Here is a 17,363-nt window from a genome sequence, read left to right on the forward strand (position 1 = left end):
GTGTGTTACATTTTTGTTTTCATTTGTCTCAAGGTATTTTTTGATTTCTTCTTCAACCCATTGGTTGTTCGGTAGCATGTTGTTTAATCTCCACATATTTATGAATTTTCCAGTTTTCTTCGTGTAATTAATTTCTAGTTTCATACCATTGTGGTCAGAAAAGATGCTTATATGATTTCAATTCTCTTAAACCTATTAAGTCTCGCTTTGCAGTCTAACATACAAGCTATCTTGTAAAATGTTCCATGTGCACCTAAGAAGAATGTGTATTCTGTTGCTTTTGGATGGATTGTTCTATAAATATCTGTTAAGTCCATCTGCTCTAACATGTTGTTTGAGACCAATGTTTCTTTATTGATTTTCTGTCTGGATGTAAGTGGGGTATTGAAGTCCCCTACAACTATTGTGTTACTGTCTATTCCCCCCTTTAGGCCTGTTAATATTTACTTTACATATTTAGGTGCTTCCACATTCACTGCATACATAAATGTTATAGCCCCTTGTTGGACTGACCCCTTTATCATTATGTAATACCCTTCTTTATCTCTCATTACAGTCTTTTATTGTCTGTTTTGTCTGATATAAGTATAGCTATTCCAGCTTTCCTTTGGTTTCCATTTGCATGGGATATCTTTTTTCACCTCTTCACTTTCAGTCTGTGTGTCCTTACATTTAAAGTGAGTCTCTTGTAGGTAGCCTATAGATGGGTCTTGTTTTTGTTAATCCATTCAGCCACTCAAAATCTTTTTTTTTTTTTTTTTTTTTGCAGTACGTGGGCCTCTCACTGCTGTGCCCTCCCCCCTTGCGGAGCACAGGCTCTGAACGCGCAGGCCCAGTGGCCATGGCTCACGGGCCCAGCCGCTCTGCGGCACGTGGGATCCTCCCGGACCGGGGCACGAACCCGTATCCCCTGCATCGGCAGGCGGACTCTCAACCACTGCGCCACCAGGGAAGCCCCACTCTAAATCTTTTGATTGAAGAATTTAGCCCACTTACATTTAGGGTAATTATTGATAGGTATATGCTTACTGCCATTTTGTTAATTGTTTTCTGGTTGTTTTTATAGTTCCTCTCTCTTCCTTTCTTCTCTTTCTTCTTCTTTTCCTCCTTCTTCTTCTTCCTCTTCCTTTGTGACTTGATTTCTTTTGTGGTATGCTTATATTCCTCTCTCTTTATATTTTGTGTATTTACTGTAGGTTTTTGCTTTCTGGTTATATGAGGCTTACATATAACAACTTGTAACTATAACAGTCTATTTTAAGTTGATAACAACTTATGTTTGAGCCCATTCTAAAACTCAACATTTTTACTCCTCTCCACCCACTGCTTAATGGTTTTGATGTCACATTTTACATATAATTTATCTTATGTATCCCTTAGCTAATTACTATACTCATTATTACCACTTTTGTCTTTTAATCATCATACTAGCTTTATAAGTAATCAAACCACTACCTTTACTGTATATTTACCTTTACAAATGAGATTTATACTTTCATATGTGCCCTTGTTACTACTTAGCAGCCTTTCTTTCAGCTTAAAGAAGGTTCTTTAACATTTCTTGTAAGGGTAGTTTAGTGGTGATGAATTCCTTTAGCTTTGCTTGTCCATAAAACTCTTTTATCTCTCCTTCAATTCTGAATGGTAACTTTGCTGGGTACAGTACTCCTGGTTGGAAGTCTTTTTTTTCTTTCATCACTTTGAATATATCATGCCACTCCCTTCTGGCCTGCAAAGTGTATGCTAAAAGAAAAATCTGATGATGGTTTTATGGGGGTTCCCTTGTATGCAACAAGTTGTTTTTCTCTTGCTGCTTTTAAAATTCTCTCGTCTTTAACTTTTGACACTTTAATTATAGTGTGCTTGGTGTGGGTCTCTTTGGGTTCCTCTCTTTTGGTAGTCTTTGGCTTCCTGGCTCCAGTTGTTTGTTTCCTTACCCAAGTTAGGGAAATTTTCATCATTATTTCTTCCAATAAGATTTCTGCCCCTTTCTCTCCCTCTTCACCTTCTGGGACTCCTATAATGCAAATGTTAGTCTATTTAGTGTTGTCCCATAATTCCCTCAAGCTACCTTCACTCTTTTCATTCTTTTTCCTTTTTCCTGCTGTAATTGGGTGAGTTCCATTGCCCTGTCCTCAAGTTGACGGATTGTTTTTTCTGCTTCATCTAGTCTGCTGTTGAACCCTCTGGTGTATTTCTCAGTTCAGTTATTGTATTCTTCAGCTCTGTTACTTCTATTTGGTACTTCCTTATATTTTCCATCTCTTTGTTGAAGTTCTCACTGTGTCTATCCATTCTTCTCACTAGTTCAGTGAGCATCTTTATGACAATTACCTTGAACTCTTTACCAGGAAAATTATTTATCAGGTAAACAATTAAATATCATTTAATTATTTCACTAAAGTTTTTTTCTGGGGTTTTTATTTTGTTCTTTCATTTGGAAACTATTCCTCTGTTTCTTCATTTTGCTTGACTTTGTGTAGCTTTCTATCCAGTAGATGAAACAACCACCTCTCCCAGTCTTGAAGGAGTAACCTTGTCTAGAAGATAAAACTTGTTCAACCCTGCCCCAACTCTTGATTTTCCCTCAAATTCTGTACTTGTCCAAACAGCCTATTCTATTTTTAATAGCTCCCAGTAGTTAAGAATGTGCCAAGACCTGTCAATGTCCCAAAGAAGAGGATCTCAGTACCTAGATTCATGCTCATGCTGACTGGAAGTCTGACCTTCAGGCAGCAGCTTTTAAAGTATGCAAATACACACAGTCCTGTGGAACTGTAAGCGTAAGCCCTGCTAGCCACCAGAGCCAGGTGATCTGGAGTTATCCCCTGGGCCACAGTTACAAAAATCAGGGCTCCTGATGAGCATAGCTCTTTTCTTGGTGATACCAGTGAGCTGGAGCAAGGCAGGTGGAGAGTGCCAAGATGGTGTCAACAGCCTACACGCCTTGAGAGTGGCTCTATAAGCCACTAACTGTGGGCCAAACCTGAAGTCTGTCCCTCAAGCTGATGCTCTAAGATAAGCAAAGAAGGCTTCTTCACGGAAAGACTGGAGGGTATGCCTCAGTCCACTGTGCCCCGGGGGTGGCAGCCTGCCAAGAACCATCTCTCCAATTGCCACAGTCCTGTGCGACTCAGGAATGCAAGCCCTCCTAGTCCTTAGAACCAGGTGATCAAGGGGTGTTTCCTGGGTGGCCACCACCGAAAAATGGGCACCACACAAAAATAACAGAGCACCAATGCAGGTAAAGATACCCTCCAGAAGACATGGCACTCTGTAGCATGGCACAGGATAAGCAGAAAGACAACATCCACCCTCCGAGATCTCTAGAAAAGATTATAATTAGCCCCTAAATGCATACCTAATTAGAAGCCTGCCCCTCGGGCCTCAGTCATGATGATTAGCCAACAGGCCTTTTTCATAGAAATACAAAGCTCCTGGGTCTGTTACTTCTTGCTGTGCCTGAGGATGGCTGTTTAAGAACTCTTTCTCCATTGCTTACAGTCCTGTGAGACCCACGAGTGTACGCCCCACTGGCCACCAAGGCCAGGCAATGTATCAATAGATGTGTCCCCTGGAAGCAGTCACAAAAATCAGGGCACCAGACAAGGGTATGAGCTCCTTTCTGGGTGACGCCAGTTATTACGGTCCTATGGGACGAGGAATGCAAGCTCTTCTGACCTCCAGAGCCAGGTGATCAAGAGGCATCCCCTCGGCAGCAGCCACAAAAATCAGATGTGTGTAGAAGTTCCCTTCCAGGAGATACTGGTGCTCTGGAGCATGGCAAAGGGAAAGCACAAAGCGCTACCAGTCTCCATCCCCAGAAAGTGTTCTAGCAGGCTCTTAGGTGTGTGTGTTAAATTAGATGCCTGCCTCGGAGGCCAGTGCTTTAATATAAGCAGATGAGCCTTCTTCACTCTAAGTCTGGGTGTGATCGGCTGCCTGTGAGCTGGGCCCTAGAGTGTGTGGGTCCAAGTGCACCAGCCCTTTATAAGCGTCTCCACTCATATCGTTACAGTCTTGTGGGTCTAGGGGTGTGAGTCCCATTGGTCTTCAAAGTTAAGTGTTTTAGGGGCTCGTCTTTCAAGTGCATGTCTTAAAAGTTGGGGTGCCTGATGTGGGCACCTCTCATCAGAGAGAAGCTCCAGGTTTTGAGCTCCTTCCCAGCCGCTCCTACCCACTTCGATGTGGTTTTCTTCTCATTTGCTGAGTACAGTTATCACTCAGCCAGCCCTTAGGTTTCTCTAAGGGGAAATTGTTCCATATATAGTTGTAGAGTCAGCGTTTCTGTGGGGGGAGGGGAGTTTAGGATCTTCCTAAGTCACAGTCTTGAACTGGAACCAGGACTACATCAAACTAAAAAGCTTCTGCAAAGCAAAGGAAGCCATCAACGAAATGAAAAGGCAACCTACTGAATGGCAGAAAATATCTGCAAGTCAAATGTCTGATAAGGGGTTAATATCCAAAATACATACAGAACTCATACAACTCAACAGCAATAAAAAATAAATAAACAAGAAAAATTTAAAAATTCAATCTAAAAATGGGCAGATCTGAATAGACGTTTTTCAAAGAAGACATACAGATGGCCAATAGGTACATGAAAAGGTGCTCAACATCACTAATCAGCAGGGAAATGTATATCAAAACCACAGTGAGCTATCACCTCACACCCGTTAGAAAGGCTACTATCAAAAAGAGGAGAAACACAAGTGTTGGCAAGAATGTGGAGAAAGGGGAACTCCTGTGCACTGTTGGTAGGAATGTAAATTGGTACAGCTACTATTGAAAACAGTATGAAAACTTCTCAAAAAATTAAAAATAGAAGTACCCTACGATCCAGCAATTCCACTTCTAGGTATTTATCCAAAGAAAATGAAAACATTAACTCAAAAAGATATATGTTCCCTCATATTCATGGCAGCATTATTTACAGTAGCCAGGACATGGAAACAACCTAAATACCCACTGCTGGATGAATGGATAAAGAAATTGTGGTATACACATACAATGGAATATTATTCAGCCATAAAAAAGAATGACATCTTGCCATTTGTGACAACATGGATGGACCTCAAGGGCATTATGCTAAGTGAAATAAGTCAGACAGAGGAAGACAAATACCATATAATGTCTCTTATAAGTGGAACCTTTTAAAAAAAAAAAAAAGCTCATAGATACAGAGAACAGATTGTTGGTTGCCAGAGGTGGGGTTAGGGGTTGGAGGAATTTTTTTTTAATTTAAATAAAATAAATTTTTAAAAAATAAATATTTTCTATAAAGTAAAAAGTATAGGGGACTTCCCTGGTGGTGGAGTGGTTAAGAATCCACGTGGTAATGCAGGGGACATGGGTTCGAGCCCTGGTCCAGGAAGATCCCACATGTCGCGGAGCAACTAAGCCCATGCACCACAACTACTGAGCCTGTGCTCTAGAGCCCACGTGCCACAACTACTGAGGCCAGGTGCCACAACTACTGAAGGCCGCGCACCTAGAGCCCATGCTCTACAGCAAGAGAAGCCACCACAATGAGAAGCCCATGCACTGCAACAAAGAGTAGCCCCCATTCACCGCAACTAGAGAAAGCCCACACGTGGCAACGAAGCAAAAATAAACAAATAAAATAAACTTATTAAAAAACAAAAAAATGATAGAACTGAAAAATATACTAAACAAATTAAAAACTTTGCTGGATGAACTCTCTAGTAGACTGGAGATGACAGAGGATATAGAATCAGTAAACTTGAAGAAAGATCAATAGAATTTACTCATTCTGAACAACAGGAGGAAAACAGACTGAAAAATAAAATGAACAGAGCCTCACAGATCTATGGGACAACGACACAAGATCCAACATTTATATCATATCATTCATATCATCTCAGAAGGCAGGGAGAAAGAATGAGGGGGTGAAAAAGTAATTAAATAAGGTCTTTTAAAAAATCCCAATTCTTACAAAAGACATAAATGTGCAGATTCAAGAAGCTGAGAAAACCCTAAATAGGAAAAACCTAAAGAGACCCACACCAAGACACATCATGATTAAACTTCTGAAAGCTAAAAGCAAAGAAGAAAATCTTAATAATAGCCAGACAGAAATGATGTATTTATAATAGAGGAATACCATTCAAATGATAGCAGATTTCTCACCTGAAACCCTGGTGGTCAGAGGTGAGTGGCACAACATTTTTCAAGTGCAGAAAGAAAAGAATAGCCAATTGCAAAATCCAGTGAAATTATCCTTCAGGAAGGCAGGGGAAATAAAGATATTCCTAGATGAAGAAAAACTAAGAGAAATTTAAAGAATGGCTAAAGGAAGCTCTCCAAATAGAAAATAATAACAAAAGAAGGCTGGAAACTTCTTCAAGAAAAGAACAATGGAAGGACAAATATAAAGGTAAACAGGGAATTCCCTGGTGGTCCAGTGGTTAGGACTCTGTGCTTCCACTGTCAGAGGCCAGGTTAGATCCCTGGTCAGGGAACTAAGATCCTACAAGCCACGTGATGTGGCCAAAAAGTAAATAAAGATGAACACAATAGACTACTTCACTTCATGAATTTCTTTAATCACATTTTATGGCTAAAGCAAAAATCCTAATACCATCTAATGTGGTTCCTCAACGTAGAGGAAATACTGAAGACAGTTGTATTTTAAAATTTGGAAGGATAAAGAGACATTAACAAAAGTGTCTACACTCACTCAAAGTGATAAAATGTCAACACCAATGGACTGTGATCAGTTATATATGTATATGGAAATACCTAGTGAAATCACTAAATAAAAGTATGCAAGGCAATATACTAAAAAATGTTACAAATAAATCAGAGTGGAATTATTAAAAAAGGTTCAAGAAATCCAAAAAAAGCCAAGGAAAAAGAAACAGAGGAATGAGAAACAAAGGGAAAAAACAGAAAATTTAAATAACAAATAAAAGCCTAACATACCAATAATTAACTATATATGGTCTAGATACACCAATTAAGAGACAGAGATTGGTAGAATGGATAAAAAAACATGCCCCAACTACATTCTGTCTACAAGGAACTCAGTTCAAAATAGAATGAAAATAAATGGATGGGAAAAGTATACCATGTAAACATTAATCAAAACATATACTTTTTATTATTTTTATGATTTATATTAATATAGCAGGAGTGGCTATATTAAGTTGAGATAAAGCAGTATTCAGAGCATAGAAAATTACTAGGGACAGAGATGGACTTTACCTAATGATAAATGATATACCAAATAGGTATAGCAATCTTAAGTGTGTATGTATCAAATGATAAAAAGATATACCAAATAGGTATAGCAATCTTAAGTGTGTATGTATCAAACAACAGAGCTTCAAAATGCATGAAGCAAAACTGGTAGAGCTGAAAGGAGAAACTGAAAAATCTGGAATTAAAATTGGGGACTCTCAGGGAATTCCCTGGCAGTCTCGTGGTTAGGACTCTACACTTTCACTGCCAAGGGCACACATTCAATCCCTGGTCGGGGAACTAGGATCCCACAAGCCACATGGCACAGCTGAAAAAAAAAAAAAAAAAAGTTGAGGACTCTCAGCAATTGATAAAACTACCAAACAGACAAGGATATAAGAAGTGAACAACACCATCAACCAACAGGAATTAATACTTATAGAACACACTCTACACCCAACAACAGCAGAATACACATTCTTTTCAAGTGCCCACTGACACCCACCAAGATAGACCATATCCTGGGTCATAAAACAAACTTTAACAAACTTAAAGGAATTGAATCACACAGAGTATGCCCTCTGACAATAATGGATTTAAAGCAGAAATCAGTAGAAAGACAAGACTTTGTAGGAAACTCTACAAACACTTGCTTGGAAATTTAACAACATATCTGAAAGAGGAAGTCTCAAAGAAAAGTAAGACATAGAAAACTGAATTTAAAAACAAGTTGTTGGATGCAGCTAAAGCAGCACTGAGAGGGAAATTTATAGCATTATGCCTACATTAGGAAAGAGGAAAAACTGCAAATTAATTACCTAAGCTCCTACCTCAAGAAACCAGTAAAAAGAAGAGGAAAATAAACCCAAAGGAAGGGGAAGAAAATACAAAGGATAAGAGCAGAAATAAACAGAATAAAAAACACAAAGACTACAGAGAAAATAAATGAAGTAAAAAGCTGATTCTTAAAAAAAATCAATAAAATTAATAAAACTCTACTAAGATTGACAAGATAAAAAGAGAAAAGACACATTACCAATATCGAAAATGAAACAGAGGATATCATAACAGATCCTACAACCATCAAAAGGATCATGGGAGGATGCTATGAACACTTTTATACACATAAATTTGACAACTTAGAAGAAATGGACCAATTTCTCAAAAATTACAAACTACCAAAACTCAGACAAGATGAAATAATAACCTGAATAGTCCCATAACCATTAAAGAAATTGAGTTGTAGAGAAAAACAAATACCGTATGTTAACACATATATATGGAATCTAAAAAAAAAATGGTTCTGAAGAACCTAGGGGCAGGACAGGAATGAAGACGCAGACATAGAGAATGGACTTGAGGACACGGGGAGGGGGAAGAGTAAGCTGGGATGAAGTGAGAGAGTGGCATGGAATATATACACTACTGAATATAAAACAGATAGCTAGTGGGAAGCAGCCGCATAGCACAGGGAGATCAGCTCAGTGCTTCGTGACCACCTAGAGGGGGTGGGATAGGGAGGGTGGAAGGGACACACAAGAGGGAGGGAACATGGGGATATATGTATACATATAGCTGATTCACTTTGCTATACAGCAGAAACTAACACAACATTGTAAAGCAATTATACTCCCGTAAAGATGTTTTAAAAAAAAGCCAATTTCATTTCTATATACTGAAAATGAATAAGAGGAAAGGAAAATAAAAGATGCAATACCATTTACAATTGACCCAAAGAATACAAAGTGTTTAAGTACATATGTCATTGACATATATACACTACCAAATGTAAAATAGCTAGTGGGAAGCAGCTGCATAGCACAGGGAGATCAGCTCGGTGCTTTGTGACCACCTAGAGGGGTGGGATAGGGAGGGTGGGAGGGAGACGCAGGAGGGAGGGGATATGGGGATATATGTATATGTATAGCTGATTCACTTTGTTATACAGCAGAAACTAACACACCATTGTAAAGCAATTATACTCTACAATAAAGATGTTAAAAAAATACTTAGGTACAAATCTAATAAAACACATGCAGAATCTATATGAAGAAAATTACAAAATGCTGATGGAGAGATCAACGATGTAAATACTTGGAGAGACATACCACATTCATGGATTGGAAGATTTAACACAGTAAAGATGTCAATTCTTCTTAAATTGATTTACAGGTTTAGCGCAATTCTTACCAAAATCCGAATGAGATTTTTTGTAGTCTAGACAGGCTTATTCTAAAATTTGTATGAAAAGGGAAAGATCCTAGAATAACCAAAACAAGTATAAAAGAGAAAAAGATTCACAATGTCAAAGCTGACCATATAGCTACAACACTCAAGACAGTGTGGTATTGATGGAGGGGTAGACACATAACTCAATGGAATAGAACCGAGAACCCAGAATAGATCCACTGCAATATGTCCAATTAATTTTTGATGAAGGAGCAAAAGCAATTCAGTGGAGGAATGATAGCCCTTTCAATAAATGGTGCTGGAGCCATCAGGGGGTAAAAATAAGAACCTCAGCCTATACCTCACACTGCATACAAAAACTAACTCAAAATGGATCATGGACTTAAATGTAAAACATGAACTATAAAACTTCTAGAAAAAAACAGAAAATCCTTGAGATTTAGGACTACGTTAAGATTTTTTAGACTTGATACCAAAAGCATGATTCATTAAAAAATTTTTAATAAATTGAACCTCATCAACATTAAAAACTTTTGCTCTGAGGAAGTCTATGCTAAAAGGATAAAAAGATTAATCACAGACTGGGAGAAAATATTTGCAAATCACGTATCAAACAAAGGACTTTTACCTAGAATATATTTTAAAAATTTAAACCTTAACATTAAAACAATCAATCCAATTAGGAAATGAGCAACACACTTGACAGACATTTCACCAAAGATATATAGATGGCAAAAGGCACACGAAAAGATGTCTACCATAGTTAGCCAGTGGAAAAATACGAATTAAATCACAAGATACCAGGACCCACCTATTAAACTGGTTAAAGTACAAAATATTGACAGTGCCTGTATTAATTTCCTACTGCTGCTTTAACAAATTACCACAAATTCAGTAGCTTAAAAAAACCGTTACTTTCTCAGAGTCCTGGGAGTCAGAAGCCCCAGATGGGTCTCGTGGGGCGAGAATCAATGTTGGCAGGGCTGTGTCCTTGTGGAGGCTCTGGGAGAGAATCCTCTTCCTTGCCTTTTCCAGCTTGCAGACCCCACCTGCATTCCTTGGCCCACGGTCCCCTCGACCTGCAATTGCTGGTCAAGTCCTTCCATCATTACAGCACTCTGACACAAACTCTTCTGCCCCCCACTTCCAATGTCTGGATGCAGAGGGAGTCCGTGGTGGGCAGTGCAGAGTGCTGGGGTTGCAGTATCTGACTGCCCACCTGCTACAGCCATCGCCCGGATCCCATCTGCCTGGGCTCCCAAGCTTTCAGGAGAGCCTGGAAACTGAGACTTCTGTAAAATCTCATTTCCAATACCAGCAATGAGTTTAAAAAAAAAATTTTTTTTTTTTTGGCCACGCCACGCAGCATCGGGGATCTTAGCATCCAGGATCTTAGTTCCCCGACCAGGGACTGAACCCGCGCCCCCTGCAGTGGAAGCATGGAGTCTTAACCACTAGAACACCAGGGAAGTCCTTTAAAAATATTTTAACGGGTATGAAGTTTCACTTTGGGAAGATGAAAAAGTTCTGGACACGGACAGTGGTGATGATTGCACACCAAGGTGAATGCACTTAATGCCACTTCAAAATCGTTAAGATGGTAGATTTTGTGTTATGCATATTTACCACAATAAACATGTTAAAGGATGTGGACCTCCTGACTGCCCTGGCGACCAGGTCACCTTCCCACCTTGAGGTCAGGAGAGGAAGGGAGGCCTGAGGAAGTGGGGAGGAGAACAGAGGGAGGAGGGAAAGAGGGATGGGAACAGGGGAGATGAGAGCAGAGGGGAGAGAGGAGAGAATGTTGGAGGTGGGGGAGTGGGATGGAGGAAGGGGGGCAGAGGAGCAGAGGTGGGGGGAGAGAAATGGAACAGAGTTAAGAGGGGAGCCGAGGGGGCCTGGCCAGGGACTGTCCCCCCAGGGCTGGGGCTCCTTGAAGGAGGGCAGGGTGGTGACCTCTGTCAGGGTCTCTGAAGGCAATCGTGAGGGGCCAGCCAAGGCCAGGAGAAGCGGAGGGATCTGCAGGTGCAGGGTGGGCGGGAGGCCTGGCTCCAGGAGGCTGGGGGTGGCAGGCGGTGCTCCTCCTCTGCCCCACTGCTGACCTGCCATGGGGTGGTATCCCAGAGGGGCTGCAGGCACCAAAGGCCCTTCGCAAGCATGGGTCATTCTGCAGCTGAGGAAACTGAGGCACGAGGAGCCAGGCACCCTCCACCTCCCCGTGGTGGCCTCCAGCCTGAGGCAAGGTTGGGGAGATTCACAGGTGCACCTCCAGCCATGGAGGTGGGGGTGAGAGGGGGGCAGGCTAGGGGGATCCATGGGGTTACGATGCCCCTGGAGGGGTCAACAGGTGCCTTTTCAGGACCTGTCACCCTGCACACCTGGGCCCGGGCCTGCACCTTCCGCCAGCACAGGGTTTCAAGTTTCCTAGTGGAGCAGGTCATGGGCCAGGATCCTGGAATCATGCGAGGTGAGCTGGGACCAGCTGGGTCAGGTGGGGAAATGAGGAGGGAGGACTGGGAGGTGGGGTAGTAAAGGAGGGAGGAAGGGAGGCAGATAGGACGCAGAAGCTGGCGGGGGCTCTAAGGGGCCTGGCCGCCACCCACCCCCACCCCACTCCCCTTCCCCAAGCCTGCTCCTCTTCAGCACACATCAGAAGCTTCTCCCTGCTCGAATCCTCAGGAATTTGGGGTGAAATCCAAGGCATGACCCTGGCCTTCAAGACCTGGACTCCTTGGACGCCCACTCCCCCATCCCTGGCCCCAGGCCCTGGGGTATGTGGGCATGCTGTGGGCTCCACCTGGCCTGCCCGACCCAGATCTCTGTGCTTTATATGGGTCACTAAGCCAGGAAGTCGGGGGTTCCAGAGGCCATGCTGTCTCCATCCAGCGTAAACACAGGGTGCGCCGTCTTGTGACTGGCGCTGGGAGGCGCTGATCCACAGTCCGAGGGGGCACCCAGGATGTCCTGATGCTGTCCAGTCCAACACACTGCGACGGAATGCTCCAGAAACACCGCCTGCCTCCCCCTTGACCAAGGGCTAACGGCTCCCCCAAGGAGTTGGCACAAACCTTGCACCTGGGAGACTAGGGGTGGCCCGCGTTGATGCTTTGCCCTCCCAGACACCGACGGGGCTGTCCACCTTGAGGACACACAGGATGTACGGGGCCCAGCAGGGCACGTCTTCTCCCCTCCTTCCTGCCCCTGCTTCCACTTCCCTTTGCTATCCTCCACCCTCTGCCGGCACCCTGCACCCTGGCCCGTGGTCTCCTGCCCCTGCGCCCTCTGCACCGGCCCAGCCCTGACAGGTGGTCACTGAGGCTGCTGGCAGCTTCCCCACCTGAAGCCCCCGCTCTGCAGCCCTTCCCTGGCCTCTTGTTAACCCCAAACCCCCTGTGAGACGCTGTGTGGGGAGGCACACCGTCTTTGGGGCCTCTGACTTCCCGTGCTGCAGCTCAGCGATGTTCCCAAGTCCAGGCCCACCAGGGGACACTGCTCTAACCCTAACCATAACACGATGCTCCTGACCCCAGTCCCTGCAAGGTCATAACCTGGGCAGCTTCCCAATTACCCGGCCCCTCAAGGAGCAGGCTTCCCATCCCTGCAGGAGGGACCTCCCCCAAACCCCTGCTGCGCCATTGCTTCACCGTGACCTCCGGTGGTCCCGTCCAGAGGTAGCCACCCCTCAGGGTCCTCCTCTGCAACGTCTGGGCTGATAGGGTTTCAGTAGGCGAATGCTGGGGGCCTTTCCCCCACCTTCCATCATCCACCTGCAGAGCATCAGCCAGGGCCAGGCCATCTCTGGGGTGACGCTGGGAATGGGGGCAGGAGCGGGGGCCCAGCTCACGCCTCGGGGGTGACACGTCCTCTGTGACCACTGCACAGTGGGGGTTTGAACCAAAATGTCCCTAATGCCCCATCCAGTGCTGGCCAAAAAGCCTAGGATCCCTCCCAGGAGGAACCAGGACAGAGGTGGTAGAAGGCCTGGCTCGAGCTCCCTGGAGAAGCCCTGACTCACTCTCGGGTCCAGGCACCTCTCTCGCGACGGCCTCCATCTCCAGGGGACAGGCTCGGGCCTGCCCTGCAGGAGGATGGCCGCGTCAGGCCCACTGGCTCTCTGTCCACAGCTGGCGTGACTCTTGTTCTACCAGGCTGGCCCCTCTCCGCACCACCAAGTCCAAGTCAGTCGCCAGACTCTCCCAGGGTGGGCTGCAGTGCGTGACCCCAGCCCCGCCCTCCCCATGCCAGCAGCAGCAGGTGCCCGAGCCTGCAGAGTGGGGCTAGGACAGCAGAGTGGCGTCCAGCTCAGGGCTCCGGGTTAAAAGGGGAGGATCTAGGACCCCCAGCTAGGATCCGACGGTCCTTTCTTCCCTCTGAAGGGAAGCCAGTGACCCAACCTTCAGTTGTAAAGAATAAAACCAAGGACGTAAGACAGAATAGACCAGATAAAACCATGCTCGTGTGGACTGGCTGAGGGGTGAGCTGAGTCTGAGACTACAGAATATATTAATTTTTCCTTGCCCCTGAAGTTGTGACAGGGACCTGAAGGAGGGGCCTCGGGATTCCTAACCACGTCCACGGGGGCATCAGGGAGCTGAGAGAGAGCATGCCAACCTGGTGTCCAGGAAAGGTATGCCCAGCAGCGGCCAGGCTGCAACCACCCGGCTCCCAGACCAGGGGGGACCAGTCCCACGTGTGCGCCACTGTCGAGGGCAGGAGCTCTGCTCTGGAGCCTGCCCTCTGATGAAGAGGGAGAGAGCGCTTACCGAGGAGTGGCGATTGCGAGTCCACACACCATTCTTTATTCACGGAAACAAGTCGTCCAACCTGGGCTGAGCCTGCTGCCAGCTGGCCGTCTGGGGAGCAGAACGGAAGGGGGTTTGGGTCTGTTCCCCAGACTGTGTTCTGGGTGGTCAGGTCTTTGTAAGGCAGCTGCCACCTCCTGGACACAATGGCACATAGACTACTCCTGACTCTTCTCCCTCCCGCACACTTTGGAGGCAAACTGTTGAGAGATGGTGCCTCTCCCTCCTGGCAGATTTTTCCTGCCCTGGGAGTTTGCAGTTCGCTTGGTAATTCCACTGCTGAGCCCTTTGCACATTCTTCACTCATTCAAGAAATGCTCACCAGGTCCTGCCCACTGAGCATGGCCCCTGGAATGGGGGAACGGGCGGGGGGGGGGGGCTCTGGAGAGGCTGCCATGTGACTGAGGAAGGGGATATGTCACACACCTGTTATGTCCGGAGCGGGTGCAGGCAGACTCGTGAGCCCAGCGTTCCGGGACCCGTGCAGGTAAATGGGGCACTGAGGACCCTCGGGCTGCAGCCTTCTGACTCCTGTTTGGAAATGCACGCAAGCTCTAGAGCTACAATCTTTTCTCCTGACCAAAAGCTTATTAGATTTCTGAAACCTGTGTGGAGTCTGGCCAGGATGCAGGCTGGATGAGAAACACCTCTGGGGGATATTTAGGAATTTCCCATTTCGGCGTTTGCTGTGTACGCGGGCCTCAGGGCTAGAATTCGGGTAATGACCACACAATGAGAACTGTCTTGGCAACGATCGTCACACACAGACCCACAAGTGCTTAAATACAGATTTATTGCAAACCAACACCGGAGACAGGGTGATTTCACAGGTGTGCACCCCACTTCCTTGGACCTCAGCTGACGGAGCTCAGTGGCCGAACTGCTGCTGCCAGGTTTGAAGAGAGAAAACAGGCAGAGTGCACAGGCTCCAGGGCCCAGGCCGGCAGCGAGGGGCAGAGGTCTCCCACGAGACGGCGAGGGCGAACGAGCACTCCCTCCCCTGAAGCCCCGCACTCCCAGATGCCTGCGAGCTGCTGTTACAGCGGGCGGGGTGGGGAGAAACCAACACTGTTAATCAAATCGGGCAAAAGGAAGACAACTGACCACCGAGTCCACAGCTCCCAAAGTCTCCCAAACAGCTGAGGTGCAGGCACCACACCCCACCTGGTCACAGCAGAAGACCCCACGGGGGTGGCAGAGGGGAGGAGGAGACAGGGGCGTGTTGAGAATGGTTCTCTCACAGACACGTGCCAGTGAGACCTTTCACTGCGTGGGACAGGTGTGCAAATCCTGAGGGCGCTACAGAGGGGCCTCCAGCAGCTCCATGACCAGCCTTGGTGACAAGTGCAAACAGCAGGGCCCTGTGCTCCCGTGGTGGCGCTTCCCCCAGCCGCCTGGTGTCCACGCCTCCTGTGATGGCATCAGAGCAAGCAAACGCTTCCCAGGGACCCAGGGATGTGTCTACAGGGCGCTGTGAGCCAGAAACCTGCCCCCACAGACTGTGATGAAGCTGCTCCCACCTCTGCAGTTGAAGGGGTAAGTCTCCAGAAAGAACGCCCCCCCCGGACAGGGCTCCTTCCTCCCCCAGCCCAGAGAACAGAGCTCACGAGGGCAGGTTCCAGGGTGCAGAGACCTGCAAGGTCACTGCCCGGAAGGGCAGCCCCACAATCCTGGTGAAGGGCACAGGCTCTGGGTCCTGGGACAGCGGTGGGAGCAGAGCCACGAGCTCTGTGCGGTGCAGTCTGGCCTCAGCCAGGAAAGGACCAAGGGCTGCACCGAGCAGCTGACACACCACGGGGCCTCCTGAGGGTGCCTGGCCCAGCTCACTTTGACAAGAACCGGATCCCCCGAGAGAAAAGTGCTAGGCTGGGTGGCAGCAGAGCAGCCCGGTCAGGAGAGGGACAGATGCTGCCGTGCCTGCACCTGAGGCCACAAGACACTTTCTTCCAGCGTCCAGATCCGGCGGCAGGACCCCAGTTTCCGCAGCTCCTCAACGAGGCTGAGGCAGGCGGTGAACGCGTACAAGCAGGCGGGCAAGACCACACGTGAACACACCCAGCAAAAGGTCGAGGCTGCGCTCTCCCCAAACTGGCCAGGAGCTCGGCCCTCAGGCTGCACAGCCCTGCCCACGCTTCAACAGCCGAGCAGCACCCACGCCCGCCCCAAGCGTGAGAACAGCAAGCAGAGAGCACACGAGCAGCAAGCGGAGGGAGGGGGTGGCTAACGGCCAGGAGGGGCCGGAGCTGTGCCTGCCGGGACACCCCCTGCTCTCTAACACCCGCCCGGCACGGGCCACGCAGCCCCCGCCCTGCTCTACAACAGTCTGGAGATGCAGGGCCAGCGTGGAGGCCGGGTTCCCCCTTGAAAAGAAGGATGTCAAGGGTGAACCAGGCGAGCGAGTCCCCGCCGGCGAGGGCTTCCTTTCCTTCGGTCATTAAAACTGCACAGCCCCGGGGGAGATGTTGAACATGGCCGGGTCGAATCGCTGGCCTCGGAAGGGAGAGCCTTCAGCATCCCACCCCTTCTTCAGCATCTCATGGACTTTCTACAAACAGAAAATAGAGAAGTTAACTGTAGTCACCAGGCCTGCACGTCCTAGAGCAGGACTCTGCTCTGCTTCCTCCGGAAGAGGACCTGCCCAGGGTGACAGCAGACCCTCCGCAAGACTGTGCTTCCCACATGCAGATTCCACCCCCATCTTGTCCCCAGCGAAGCACCGGCTATCTTCCTGGCTCAGATGCTGTCCCTTCTCACCAGAAATACCTGTCTGAACTCCAAATGGCCTGAGGGCTACAGCCCACAGGGCTGACTGAGGTGCAAAGAGGGGTTCTCTGCTCCCCATGGGCAGCCTGGACCATCCAGCCTTCAGGGGCGGCAGCAGGCCAAGCACTGTGGCCTGGGCCAGGGCACGGCAGGAGGCTGCGCCCATGAGGGAGGTCCCTCGCGGTGCTGTAGGCCCTCCTTCCCCGCGGGTCCCCGGGTCTGCCCTCTGTGCTTCCCTGCGAATACATCAGGCTGGGAACCATCTCCCCTTCCTTCTGACCAGGAGAAACAAAGAGACTCACTGCCGCGGGGCCAGAAAGCCCTGCCCACCTCTGGCCTCTAGGCTGACAGACTGAGCTGAGGGGAAAACTCCCGGTGTCTGGCGAGGCTGCAGGACTCCCCTCC

General features: G+C 47.3%; 1 protein-coding gene across 1 annotated transcript in view; it reads right to left on the reverse strand.

Moving 5' to 3' along the window:
- Positions 1-14,971: 14,971 nt before the first annotated feature.
- The window catches only part of NUDCD3 (NudC domain containing 3), a 72,728-nt gene continuing 70,336 nt past the window's right edge, over positions 14,972-17,363 (reverse strand). Inside the window, exon 6 of the mRNA XM_022593088.2 lies at positions 14,972-16,740. Within this exon, the coding sequence (XP_022448796.1) occupies positions 16,630-16,740 (111 nt within the window). The 3' untranslated portion in view covers positions 14,972-16,629. The remainder of the gene's footprint in view (positions 16,741-17,363) is intronic.

This window comes from Delphinapterus leucas, chromosome 9, assembly GCF_059928025.1.
Source record: "Delphinapterus leucas isolate spDelLeu-1000000601 "Yukka" chromosome 9, BTC_Dleu_Yukka2, whole genome shotgun sequence".
Classification (NCBI taxonomy): domain Eukaryota; kingdom Metazoa; phylum Chordata; class Mammalia; order Artiodactyla; family Monodontidae; genus Delphinapterus; species Delphinapterus leucas.